The sequence below is a fragment of the Varanus komodoensis genome, unplaced genomic scaffold, assembly GCF_004798865.1.
Source record: "Varanus komodoensis strain SLA01 unplaced genomic scaffold, ASM479886v1 scaffold2, whole genome shotgun sequence".
In the NCBI taxonomy this organism is placed as follows: domain Eukaryota; kingdom Metazoa; phylum Chordata; class Lepidosauria; order Squamata; family Varanidae; genus Varanus; species Varanus komodoensis.
In genome coordinates this window covers 18628613-18641073 of record NW_025335568.1, presented here as the reverse complement: position 1 = coordinate 18641073, position 12461 = coordinate 18628613, and the positions used below count along the sequence as shown (strand labels likewise).

Below are 12461 nucleotides of genomic sequence, written 5' to 3'. Positions count from 1 at the left end.
CTGGGTCATTTTCTGTAGGTATTCAGAAATTGTAAGTTTCAAATATGGATTGACTGTTATTACAAAGTAACCTTCAGCTGTTCCAAAGATCAGGATGCATGTGGTTATCCAAGGAGAGGCAACTGCAAAGTCATTTCATGTTACAGTGGTTGCATATCCTGCCCTGTTCTTAAGATGTTGTTGCTTCTATCTATTTTACAATATTGTCAGATTATAGGTGATATTTTGATGGATTTGGTAGTCATAGGTTTACATCTAATATCAGTGTTGTCTGAATTAGCCTTTTGGCACTATTTGCTAAAATGTAATTGTTATATGATTGATAAAAGCACTACATTCCCTCCTCCTCACCTTTCCTCCTCCATTTCAGACTTTCTGGTTCTTTTTGGAAGCGTATTACTCAAAGTACATACATTGTGAAAATGTGTCCCTGTTTAAGACAAAAACTGTAATAAATTTGGATGTCTTGGTATTTGTGGATGGGTCTGAGTAATCTTGTTAAGTGATCAGGATCTGAAGAAAAGACTTTGATTGTACATAATGGCCTCCATTTTCTCTCTAGCCTCCACACCCTTCAGAGTTTGGTGGGACAGATAAGCAGGAATTATTCATAGTAGAACATACATGGAAGTTAAATCTTCATTTTTAGTGGAATTGGTAAAAACTGAACCAATCTTGGTGTGACATTTGCTCACTTGAAACTTAAAGCCAGATTAGTAATTGAGTACCTGGTATAGGAATCTATTTGCTTCTATTGTATATTCTACTGTGCTTAAGTGGTCATAAGTCTCTTTGGGCATAAGCCTCTTTGGCATCTTCAAATATGGATTGACTTTTATTACAAAGTAATCTTCAACTGTTCAAAGGATCTGGAGGCATTTGGCTATCTAAGAAGAGGCCACTGCACAAAGAAGATGTCATAAGCTTATGGGCATGATCTGATGGGGCTGCTGGTAAGCTGGAGGATTATGGGCATTCGCTGTAGGACAGGAGGACCATGGAGGTGACTATTTATTTTGTACTTCTTCCCTGTAAATAATCTAGACAGCTGATTTTGCCTGTCTACCTACGGTGCTTTGGACAGAGAGAAGGAGGCTTGAGTGCCACATACTATCCTATTCACAGTCACCACACCCCTGGAACACCCTCTTACTTCTTCTCTGAGGTCAGTCAAATAACCTCAGAAACACAGGCAATGCAGTTCTTTTTATGCTGACTGAGTGAGAAGGGAAGAGGGAATCCTAATGCAGATCCCCAGTTTCAAGGTTGAAGCTTTGATTCTGTAGCCCTCCAGATCTGCCTGTTGGCCATAAGATTGCTCTCTAATTCTCCATGTCTCTACCAAATAAAACTAAACTTTGTAGCACAGCCTCTGCAATTCTGGGCAATGGCCTGCACTTAACAACATGTTTAGTTTTTGAAAAGGTCAGCTTCAGCTATTGGGCAGTGTAGAAATAAAATTGATATATAAAATTAATAATAATAATAACAACTCTTTCTATATGCATTTACTGTGTCCTACTTGTTAATATAGCTGAATATAAATAGGTAACCCACTTCCGCCCCTGGCAAAAAGTAGCAATGTTGAGTATAAAAAAGGTCCAACCCACATATTCCTGATTTAACAGCATCTAGTTTTGATAGTTTCATGGTTTTAATGTTGATCTGAAGATGGAATATTTGCATTTCAGTGTGGCTTCGTATTATTGTATATTGTCTTGAGCAAACCATGGAAAATAAACTAACAGACTAGTCCTGTAGCTGTTCAGTTGGAAATAAGTCCCATGGAATTACTTCAAAATAAATGTATATAGGATTGCAGCTCTAAAATTTAGAAATAAATAATTTGTTATTACCCAAGTGTGGATATTTTCTAGATGATTCAAAGAAGTGAAGTTTTATTGTACATATTTACTGCAGTTGCCAGTAATGTCTCCACATATTCCTTCACATTTGACAAGGTCACCCTTGTTGACAGTCAGAAAAAGCTATTTATCTTTGTGTTGCAGATCATGCTAGTTATCCTAAGATTCTAGAGGTCATCAGCACTATAATATGACAGTCACTTCCTAAGACAAATAGTACCTATTAATGGCATTCCCAGGAGTGCTGTCTTTTTTTAAAGGTCTGTAAGTGAGCCTTGTATAAATAATGAACTACTGGATAGGATAGTTGCAGATATTTGAGGGTGGGGATCTGCTATGAATGAGCGTTTTTCCTATTTCCAATTTTCTCTGACTCATTTAAGTTGCTTTCTTTGTAGCAAATGTAAATAATTGGAAATGTATCAGTAAAAGACAGAACCACCCTCTGTGTGATTTTGAATTACCTAACTTGAAAACATACTTATGATGAATTTTCTTCTTTCTTTTTCTTGAAAACATACTTATGATGAATTTTCTTCTTCTTTCTTTTTCTTGAAAACATACGTGTGATGTTTGTTTTTCTATTTCACCTCCTCTTGTTCTCTGTCCCCAAGTAAAAGTCTTTGCTTTTGTCCTCTAATCTGTAAAGAGTGAGGTCTACCATTTATCTTCAGTTTAAGCCTCTTTTTTGCTGAGCACGTTTTATTTTGTCCTCAGTCTGTTAAGCAGAGAACTTCTTGCCTCCTGGTAACACTTCCTATTTGTTTCCATATTAATGTATTATAAACTGGTTGTACTAGTTTCTTTGTTTATTTAATTACTTTATGTTCTGCCTTTTCCCAGTAGAAGTCAGTGTACTGTACAACAGACTTCCGGGTGGCCTCTCATCCAGACCCGCTTCAGCAAATGCCTTTATTCTAAGCAGAACCAACAATAAAGTAGATACGGGGAACCTTTTTTTCAGTTAGAGAGCTGAATTTCATTTTGAAGAAGCAGTTGGGGGCTGTATTCCAATGGTGAGCAAGGCCTAAGGCAAAAGAGGAAGGGCCAAAAGACTAGTATATCTTAGGTTGCATCCTAAAATGTTTTATTCATTGATATATCTACTAAAGTAACAATAAATGTGTTATGATCACATTTGACTGATTTGAAAGGAATGAATTTAGTATCTGAAAACTGAAATACCATATAGTATACAAAAGAAGAGTCTTGCTCTATTAATGTCAGAGAAAGCAGCATGATAAACCTCAAAGAGACCATGACTATAGCTTAAGACTCCAATCCTCCTCACAGCTAGGGTGCTTAAATCTAGTGGAATTTAATGTAATATAGGCTGCAATCCTATATTAGGACCAGCTCTCTTGAAACACCAGCAGTTTAGGGCGTGGTAAACAGAAACATAGAAATCATATAAACATAGGGGGGAAAGCGAGTCAGAAGGGGTCTCCCAGACCATCTAGTCTGCCCCCCTGCTCTAGCCGGCTCCACTCATGTAATCTCCAACATGTGGTTGTCCAGTCTTTCCTTGAACACCCTCATGGATGGGATCTCAACCACCTGCCTTGGAAGCCCATTCCATATTCTAGGGGCCCGTACTTCCTGACATCCATCCAAATAAGCAGCAAACTTTATTGCAGTAAAACAGCAACACAAATAATCCTTTAGAAAACAAAACCCAGAAAATTTACATTTCTTTTAGTCTCAGTAAATCAGCTAATCCACATGGAAGATTCAGGGTCATAAAATCCATCAATAAGTTCTAGGGGAAGCATCCAAGGAGGAGCACCCCCCTCCAAAAAAACCCCCAAAACAAAAACCCGGTTATAAAATCCCATGACAGATTTCCAAAGGTTTGGGATTCTAGGCTTACCAGCAGGTTAAACGTTTAACTCTGCATATAGGAGTCTCAACAAACTTGGACTTTGGTATAGTCCCAGCAAAAATAAAATAGTCTGCCCACTAGGCTCTGTAGCATGTGCAGCAGCTTATAAACAGAATCAGGGCGTCTAGACTTCTATTGTCATTCTAACTATCTAGGCTAGAGAACTTTGTCCACAATCATGAATCATGCCTAATTGGGTACCACTCTATTCCCGTTAGTCTTCTCCATCACTAAGAAGACAGGCCTGAGCTCCTTACTTCCTCAGCTGAGTCTCTGATCTGCTCTTTACCCATAAAAATTCAGGTGCTTCTCACAAGATCAAAACTTTCAGTGGGCAAGCAGTGTCAAACTTTCTTGCTTGGTTTAACATTGGGAGACCAAGCAGAGCTGAGCTCCCACCCTCTGTACATTTTACAGCCTGAGCGGGTCCTACATCAACCTTCCTCCATGTCTCAGTTTGAATCTTTCTTGAAGACCACAGTGCTGTTGGTTGGGGAGAAGCATGGTGCTATATACTCTTACCTGAGAGTGTTGAATTCTATATGGGTTTGTTTTAAGGAGGCATTTATGGGATCAGCATAACAACCATAATAAATATACACCCAGAGCCTTTTCATATACTACCCCCAACTAATAATTACTGCAGTTAATTTAAATTTTAAAAAGGTATTAAATGCATGCTTAAATAATTTCACTTTATTCTGCAGATCCTGCATTTTACAATATCCTCAACTACAGCATTGCAGCACAAAGTCTTAAAAAAGCTGTCTTGGAAAAGAAAAAGAAAGGAGCTTTTGGTTCTACAGTTCCTAGACTGTTATATTTAGTTAAGAGGGAAGCCTTTACTACTCCTGGACCAGCAGATTATCAGGTAAACTGGATTTTTTTCAAAGTTTAATAAGGAGGCTCAAAAAACTTCCAGTGCATCATACACAAGTTTTTTCAGAAACATGTATTTAGTGGGGCATCCTCCCTAGCAGGTGTGTTTAACAACATAGTAAATGTTATCGTGACCCATAAACCAGAGGTGTCCAAATGAAGTGAGTAGAACAGCCAGTTCTTTATCCAGCAAATGGTTCGGGGCTGTAGCCTGCTAACCAGCATCAGGTGCACATGAAGGCGACAGGAACTAATCAGGTCTCCTTATGGAGGATATGTCTTTGCACTGCTTTTCACTGTGATTTCAAAATTGAAACATTATCTAAGACCCTGTACCTCTGAATATTAGATCTTTGGTACAAACCATAGGAAAAGTTTGTCATCTTCATGCCTGGCTGATGGGTTTCCCAGGGGTACCATGGCTGGCCCTTACTGGAAACAGGATATTGGACTTGATACACCTTCGGTCTGTTTCAACAGTGGCTCTGTTTATGCTCTCCTGCAAAGAATGAGATGAACAGCGGAAGTAGGCATTTCCTTTCTGAGGTCAGCAGATGAGTCTTGTAGAAGTCAAGTCTAACCAAACAAGTCAGTTTAGTGTTCTTCTGCCCTCTGCTGTTTCATGTGAAAACCTAAGTGTAATCTAGTTACTTTCCAAGTCAGCTGTTTTCAGTCTTCTCTTTCTCCTTCTCCACTCAACTCTTTTTCTGCTCCATAAATTTCATTACATTATTGTGCATGTTTGCTTTGGAGTGAACTTTATTTTAAAGAAAATAGTCATAGGATCGATAGCCTTGGCACTGGCCTTTATAGTCCTTGAGCACTTCCTAGAGGAGAGAAATGCGCACTACACAGGAGTCAAGCTTTACCAATTAATGGAATTAGCTTATATATAAATGAAGACTAATGGATTTATGTGGCATAAACTTTCATGGTTACCATCTATGAAATCTCTTGGTTTTTAAGATTCTCTTAACTTATACAAGTGACTAAGTTGCCTATTCCTTTGGAAGGTACATGTGAATAATACATTTTGAATGAGAAAACTCTCTTTGAGCAAGGAAGATATGCTTATGTAGTTTAAAAAATTACATGGATAGATTAATTTGTTAATACAGAGAAATAAGGATCTAGTCATCAGAAAATAACTAACATACCTTTAGCTCTACAGTAAAGCTAAAAAAATTAGAATAGCCTCTTTCTCAAGTAGCGTCAATTAATTAGCATAGGATGTCTCTCTCTCAGGTTCCATATTATCAAACATATTAAGTATGACTACCTAAGAGCCCCATTAACATTCCCTGACAGCTTAATTTAACAGAATTATAATCATGTGGGAAGGAACTGAATACATATTACCAAACACGCTAGTTGTAGGGACAATTTTCTTCAGCATTTCTCAAATGCAAATAATTTTTCCCCTTAGGTCCTAATCAAGCTGAATAGCTAACATATATTATCATTAGAAGTTATTCTAGATAAATTTAGAGATAGGTCTCATGATAGTGGAAAGGAGAAGGGGGTGGGATGTGTTATTAACATGGAGGCAATCAAACTTTCTTAGCCATCCTTTAAAAAAAATAACCAGTACCAAATTAAAAGTTCTTGATTTGTAGCAAAATGAATAACTTACTGCACAGTAATGCTAGTTTAGTCAAGCCTTAAAAGTACCTGCTATTTTTCACATAAATATGTTTGAAAAAAGCTTTTTTAAAAATGACATTTATATTTAAGTTATATAAAATTCCCCCAAATAATAGCATATATTGCAATTTTAATAGTTTTTATAAATAAGCAAGAGTACATTAATTATAGTTGCCTCTTTTTGTATTGCCTTAGGAATTATAGATTGGGTGAAGTTCAGTATTAGTCAGCTGCAGTGTCTCCTTTCAACTAGACAGAATTCAGACCAGGAATAACTTTCAGTCTGCTGCAGAGGAAATGGACAGTTGGTTCGCTCTATTACATCCCATGCAGTTATTATTATTATTATTATTATTATTATTATTACATTTTTATACTGCCCATAGCCAAAGCTCTCTAGGCAGTTGACAGCAACAATCATAGAATCATACACTCAGGTCACCCATCCCACTTCTGCCCAGGCCTGACCCTGCTTAGCTTCCAAGATTAGGCAGGATCAGGCACTTCAGGTTAAAGTAGCTTCATATTTTAATATTTTTATTATATAATAATAATTTCTGGAAGATTTTCCTTCACAAGACTGTAGCTGTGTCTGTGGCCTTGGAAGTCTAAATCTAAATTGGGATGTTGTCCTCTCTCCCAACCTCTATGGAAAGCACCATGGGGACTGTTCTTCAAGCATGCAAGAGTGTCCTTTGGACAGGCTGGGGAGGTTTAAAAGAGGGTGTGCTATTGGGCAGGAGTGGAGGGAACAGAGAGCATGGGGAATGTTACATCCAGCGGTTTTCCTTCTCCTGTCCTTGTTTTTAGGTAAGTGATTCAGTTGGACGGACTCAGAAAGGTCTGCAGTGTCTTAGATGCTCTTTCTGCTCTGCTTAGCTCTAGCCATTAGAACACAGGAGTTGTTCTGACCATAGGACTATCCTATGTAGTGCCAAGTTAGCAGTTTATGATAAAATTGAACAAAAACCAAATACTTGGATGTTGCTTGGGAAATTAAGAATTAAGATGGTATTTATACAAATGACTTTGGAATAATGTCTAGTGGTTTTTCAGTAAATGGCACTCATTTATTCAAATTGTTTAGATGCAAGCCTCACTTTCCACCAACACTTTTATGTACTTAAATTTCAGGTCAAAGAAACTACTGAAGAACCACGCAAAAAGAAAAAACAATTGTCTATTTTTGTCTCAAGAACAGATAGAATTCCAGTTGTTCATACAGTAAGCCTTTTCCAGATTATTTTGACTTGTTTTGCATTTAATTATCTCTCCTGTTCTGAAAATTGGGATTGCCACTAAAGTGCCATATTTTCTGCAAGTGTAGCCCCACTGAAGAAAATAGTGTGCACTTCTTATGAAACAGTATCAGAGTAGGCTTGATACAGCTGATTTTGTGTACTATTAAACTAAATCAATAGAGAATGACTCAATGTAGGATTGTGAACCTAACAACCATATGAGTAGTCAAATTATCATGGCACACACATATACCATATTCCTCCAGCTAAGAGCTATGTTAATTAGATAAGCATCTGCCTTCCCTATGGTATGTAACTGAGAGGCAGGTGTTTAATTGAGGCTATTTAAGAGAGGCGTTAATTACACTTGCATCTTAGTCCTCATGTAAACTTGGATTGAAAAACAACAATTTCTCTCTTGTGTAAGCAATCAAATTTAGAATGATAAGCTGTTATATTTGAGGCTTAATCTGTGGGAGCAAATGTCAAATAATTCAAGAGCAGAAGGCAGTTCATTGATTTGATGTCTTGTTCAAAATGCCGGTGGCCATGTAGGACCTGAGAAAACAGGGACTTCACTTTAGTGATGCAGAATCTTTTGTAGACTTAACTAGCAGTTTAAATGATGCTCATGCTTATGTTGTGTTGAATTCTTCATCAGACAAAAGAAGTAACTGGTGCATTTGGTCCATTTGCAAGTATTTGGTTCAGCATTCTGTTCATGCCAACTATCTGCCTATGGGAAGCCCACAAATAGAAGAATGTGTTAGCATCTTCTTGCTCAAGTTCTTCAGTCCTGTGATGTCCTATACATCAACTGTTGAAGCCAGAATTTGAATCAGGAACATGAAGCAACTGTCACAAGCAGTCATGTTGCTGTGGCCAAAACTAGGTAGGGCTGAGCAGCACCTCCTGAGGCTTTCAGCTGGTTTCCATGATTGGAACATTTCTAATTCCTGCAAGCACCTACAGGGTTGATACTTGTAAGGGGAATGGGGCAGCCTGCTGTATCTAGCCATGAGTGCGCTGCAGTGCTTTGCAGATCCTAACAGCTCATCCTCCTATACGCTCGATTATTTTCTTTAACAATGCTTTCCTTCAAATTACTTAAACTGGAATGGCCTGTAATTACCCTGACCCCCCCCCCTTAAAAATGGGTGTTACACTGGCACAGGTAGAGGCTGACCTTAGGGAAATGTAACATGCTTGTGTTAAAAGAGCTGTAATATCACAGTGAGTTTTTAAAAGCACTTTTGGTTGATAATAATAATATTATTATCAACTTTTTGAGGCGGCATAGAAATGTTGTAATAATGATGATGATGATGATGATGATGATGATGATGTCTGGACCTGGTCTTATGCTAGTTTTCAGTTTGTCAATAAAGTTGAGATTCATCTCTTGTCATCAGTAGTTCCAGAATGAGAGCTTGTACACAAATCCTTCAACATGCAAATGCACCACTGTTTCCTTTCAGGTGTTCTTGATTTCATCAACTTTAATATAGGAGGGAAGTAAGGGCTTTGTAAGCAAATGTCTTTCACATTGCTAATACAGTTCTGAGATGTTCAGATAGACTTTTGACCATCTTAACAGAATGTAATATTACTTATACACTAGTTTATACATGGTTTTCATACCTATTATTATTTGAAAAAATCATCATTGAGTATTTTGAATAATGAGATTAAATGTATTTCAATTTTTCTTTGATAGCTACTCTTACCATGTGCTTCCTTTATATGTTATAAATCCTGAATCACAGGCTTTATTGTTCTCCTCAGGTGATTAGATTACTTATTCCTTTTGAGAAGATGCTGATTTTGACATCTCTTGCAATATTTTGAATATATCTTCACATTTATACATTTTTGAATGATGGTAATTAGATACTATTAAGACTGTGTAAGCTCAGTGAATGAAATGGTGGGATTTTAAGAGACAAAATCCAGAAATTAGATAATATTACTCCTAATCCAGAGGTCCAAATCTCCTTTCCCTGCCACTGTCATTTACGCTAAAGAGGATACAGCTGGGCAAAGACCTGTTTCTACATTTGATGCCATCAATATTGTATTTCTGATTTCGTTTTTTTTTCAACCCTGGAATCTTGCCTTTTAGGTAAAAAACAACCTGCCAGTGGAGTATACTTTTCCAATTGTTCTATTGCCCAGATTGGTGAAACTTTGGAAAATATGAAGCTACTTTAGCCTGAAGTGCCTGATCCTGCCTAATCTTGGAAGCTAAGCAGGGTCAGGCCTGGGCAGAAGTGGGATGGGTGACCTGAGTGTATGATTCTATGATTGTTGCTGTCAACTGCCTAGAGAGCTTTGGCTATGGGCAGTATAAAAATGTAATAATAATAATAATACAGCCATAATGGCAGCATAATGATCCTTTGTTTTTACAATGGCCACATGTCCTAATCATATTCTAGGAAATTAAGCCCAATACATCACAACTGCTTGAATTATTCCTATTAAAAAACTTTAGAAGTCTGCTTTGTTATGAGGGTTCTTCAGCAAAGGAATTTCTGATGGCTACGTGGGATAAACCTTCTAATACAGCTAAGTCTCTTCAGTGGTTTGCAGAGTTTCCAAGCCCTGTCGCCAATGTCCTCTCCCTTTAGCCCAGACCTAGGGAAAAGAAAAAGAAATACACTTTGGACTTTTCTTCCCAAAGCCTAGAAACAGATAATTTCCCAAACTCCTTTTAAAAACCTTAAACACAAGCAATAGCTGTGGAACCATGAAATCTTTCATGCAGGGAGTTAGTGAGAAATCCCTTTTCAAAACAACAAAGCCAAATGCCCAAATATAAAAATGAGTTTATTCAAAAAGAAGAGACTCAGGAGCCTTCCCTCCACCAACCGTCTCCCCTCCACCAACCGCCCCCCCCAAAAAAAAAGTTCCCAAAAAACAGAAATGGAAACAATCTCACACAAAGAGACTCCCTAATACAAATTTAAAAAGCAGTCTAACTTACCTAGTCACATTGCTTACTTGAGCAGAATCTTGGTCTTAGAGCATATGCTGAGTTTACTGGGCAGAGAGAAAGCATCAGCCTTCCAGTGAAATGATATATAGGAAAGGCCGAGAAGGACTGGGGCATCTCCTCTCAGAAGTAAACCCTTTCACAGAGACTGATGGTTAGTTGGTTCAAGACCTTCATCTCTGAACCAAGTGTTCTACCCAGCAAGTCACACAAGTGTATATCACTATTTTTGATAAATAATGCAAATCAGCAAATAGATGTTTTATCAAGAGGGCAGCTTATCTGAATTTATTCTATCAGTTTTTCCAGCATAAAGGATGATTTGACATTTTTTCCTCTTAAATTGATAAATTAATGAAATTCCGTCCTTTCCCCAAGGAACAATTATATTATTCCCAAATGCCATATTTTGCATATTTTATTTTAGTATTTTGTTATACAGTATATTTCTAGCACTCTTTGTGATTAAGTTATCCCTCCATCTACTTACACCAGGCATTGCTTCCTGCAGTACAGGAATATCCCATGTGGATAAGTCTTCCACCTAGCACACTAAGACTTTTTAAAATGATGGCCACTACATTATATTTACTTGCTAATTACCTTATCGTAACATCTGGAGCCTAGATTCTAGACACTCCTTGGTGGGGAGTTCTCACATATGGATTACTTCCATATTGTCCCTCCCCTTCCCCCAGTGTCTGTAATAGTGTCTCTCAAGTAGACAGAGGGTTGTAATTACTGGCATCCCTCTAAACCACTGTTGCTTTCCATAGAAATTGGAGCTCAAGTAATCTGTGAAGAGTGTGTTCCTCTATTCACAAGAACCCTGAATTTGGACAAGAGAATCAAGAGTAAAATGTTTTTCTATTTTGTAGTTTCCCATGGGACAGTATGTGGATATTGCTGATAGTACTATTTTGCAACTAATGTCCTTAATAGGCAGTCCATTCATATTCACTTAATAATGATGATGACCAGATGCTCAGCTATTTAGCTTTCTGGTTTTACAAAATGAATTACTGTGTTGATACCGCCAGTAAGAGAGCAGGGCTGCAGCCCTTAAACAGCAACTGAGATATCATAGGAGCTGGGAATCACCTCTACTTTCACCCATAAACAGAGCCAGAAGCATGGAAGAGATCAAATTGGGGTGTTTCCTTTTTCCATCCCCTCCCAACTTACTACAGAAAGCTTTTCTTACCCCGTAAAAGAATTGTGACCTTATGACAAGTGTGACCTCGTAAGAAGAGAGGGAGAAAAGGGTGAGCAGGGAGGAGAGGCCGCTATTTGCAATATTTTATGGGATCTTTCCATCCACCGAAAGTACATCAGATAGATGTGCTTATACCTCTGTAGAACTGCTTTTTGAATTTTACACACAGATGAATGGAGGTGAAACACTCCCATCCTCCTCTTGCCCTTCCTAGGTCTTGTTAGCAGGGCATAGGATAGATGGCAGCCTCTGATATTAGAGCCTTCTGTGTAGGACTGTGTCCCAATTTTTCTTTATTGCGAATTACATTTAGTAGAAGAAATGTTAATGTAAAATGGCATAGATAATGTGGTACAAAAGCTACATAAATAATTTTACTTATTCATATGTTACATTGGACTTTGCAGTCTTTATATAGCAATCCGTACTTGATTTTAGTCTTAATTCATAAAAAAGATTGCTGAAAATGAATGTCAAATACTTAATTCTCCATGGACCAAAACTTATTCTCCACAGAGAAAATTAGATAAATGGTTTAAATTACATTTTAGGGTTTTGTAAGACAGTATTTATTTATTTATAGTACATCTGTACTGCTGTACATCCGAACAGATTCTGGAGCAATGGATAGTATGAATAAAACTGATATAATAATAGGAACAATGCATTAAGAACATTTAAAAGCAAAATAACATTAAGACTGTGACTGATCAGCAAGAAAAGTCTTCCTGGAACAATA

General features: G+C 37.5%; 1 protein-coding gene across 1 annotated transcript in view; it reads left to right on the top strand.

Annotated features, from left to right (window-relative positions):
- Positions 1 to 12461, top strand: part of STPG2 (sperm tail PG-rich repeat containing 2) — a 209759-nt gene that overhangs the window by 45236 nt on the left and 152062 nt on the right. The window contains exons 9-10 of the mRNA XM_044429221.1: positions 4455 to 4618; positions 7405 to 7494. Of these exons, the coding sequence (XP_044285156.1) occupies positions 4455 to 4618; positions 7405 to 7494 (254 nt within the window). The remainder of the gene's footprint in view (positions 1 to 4454; positions 4619 to 7404; positions 7495 to 12461) is intronic.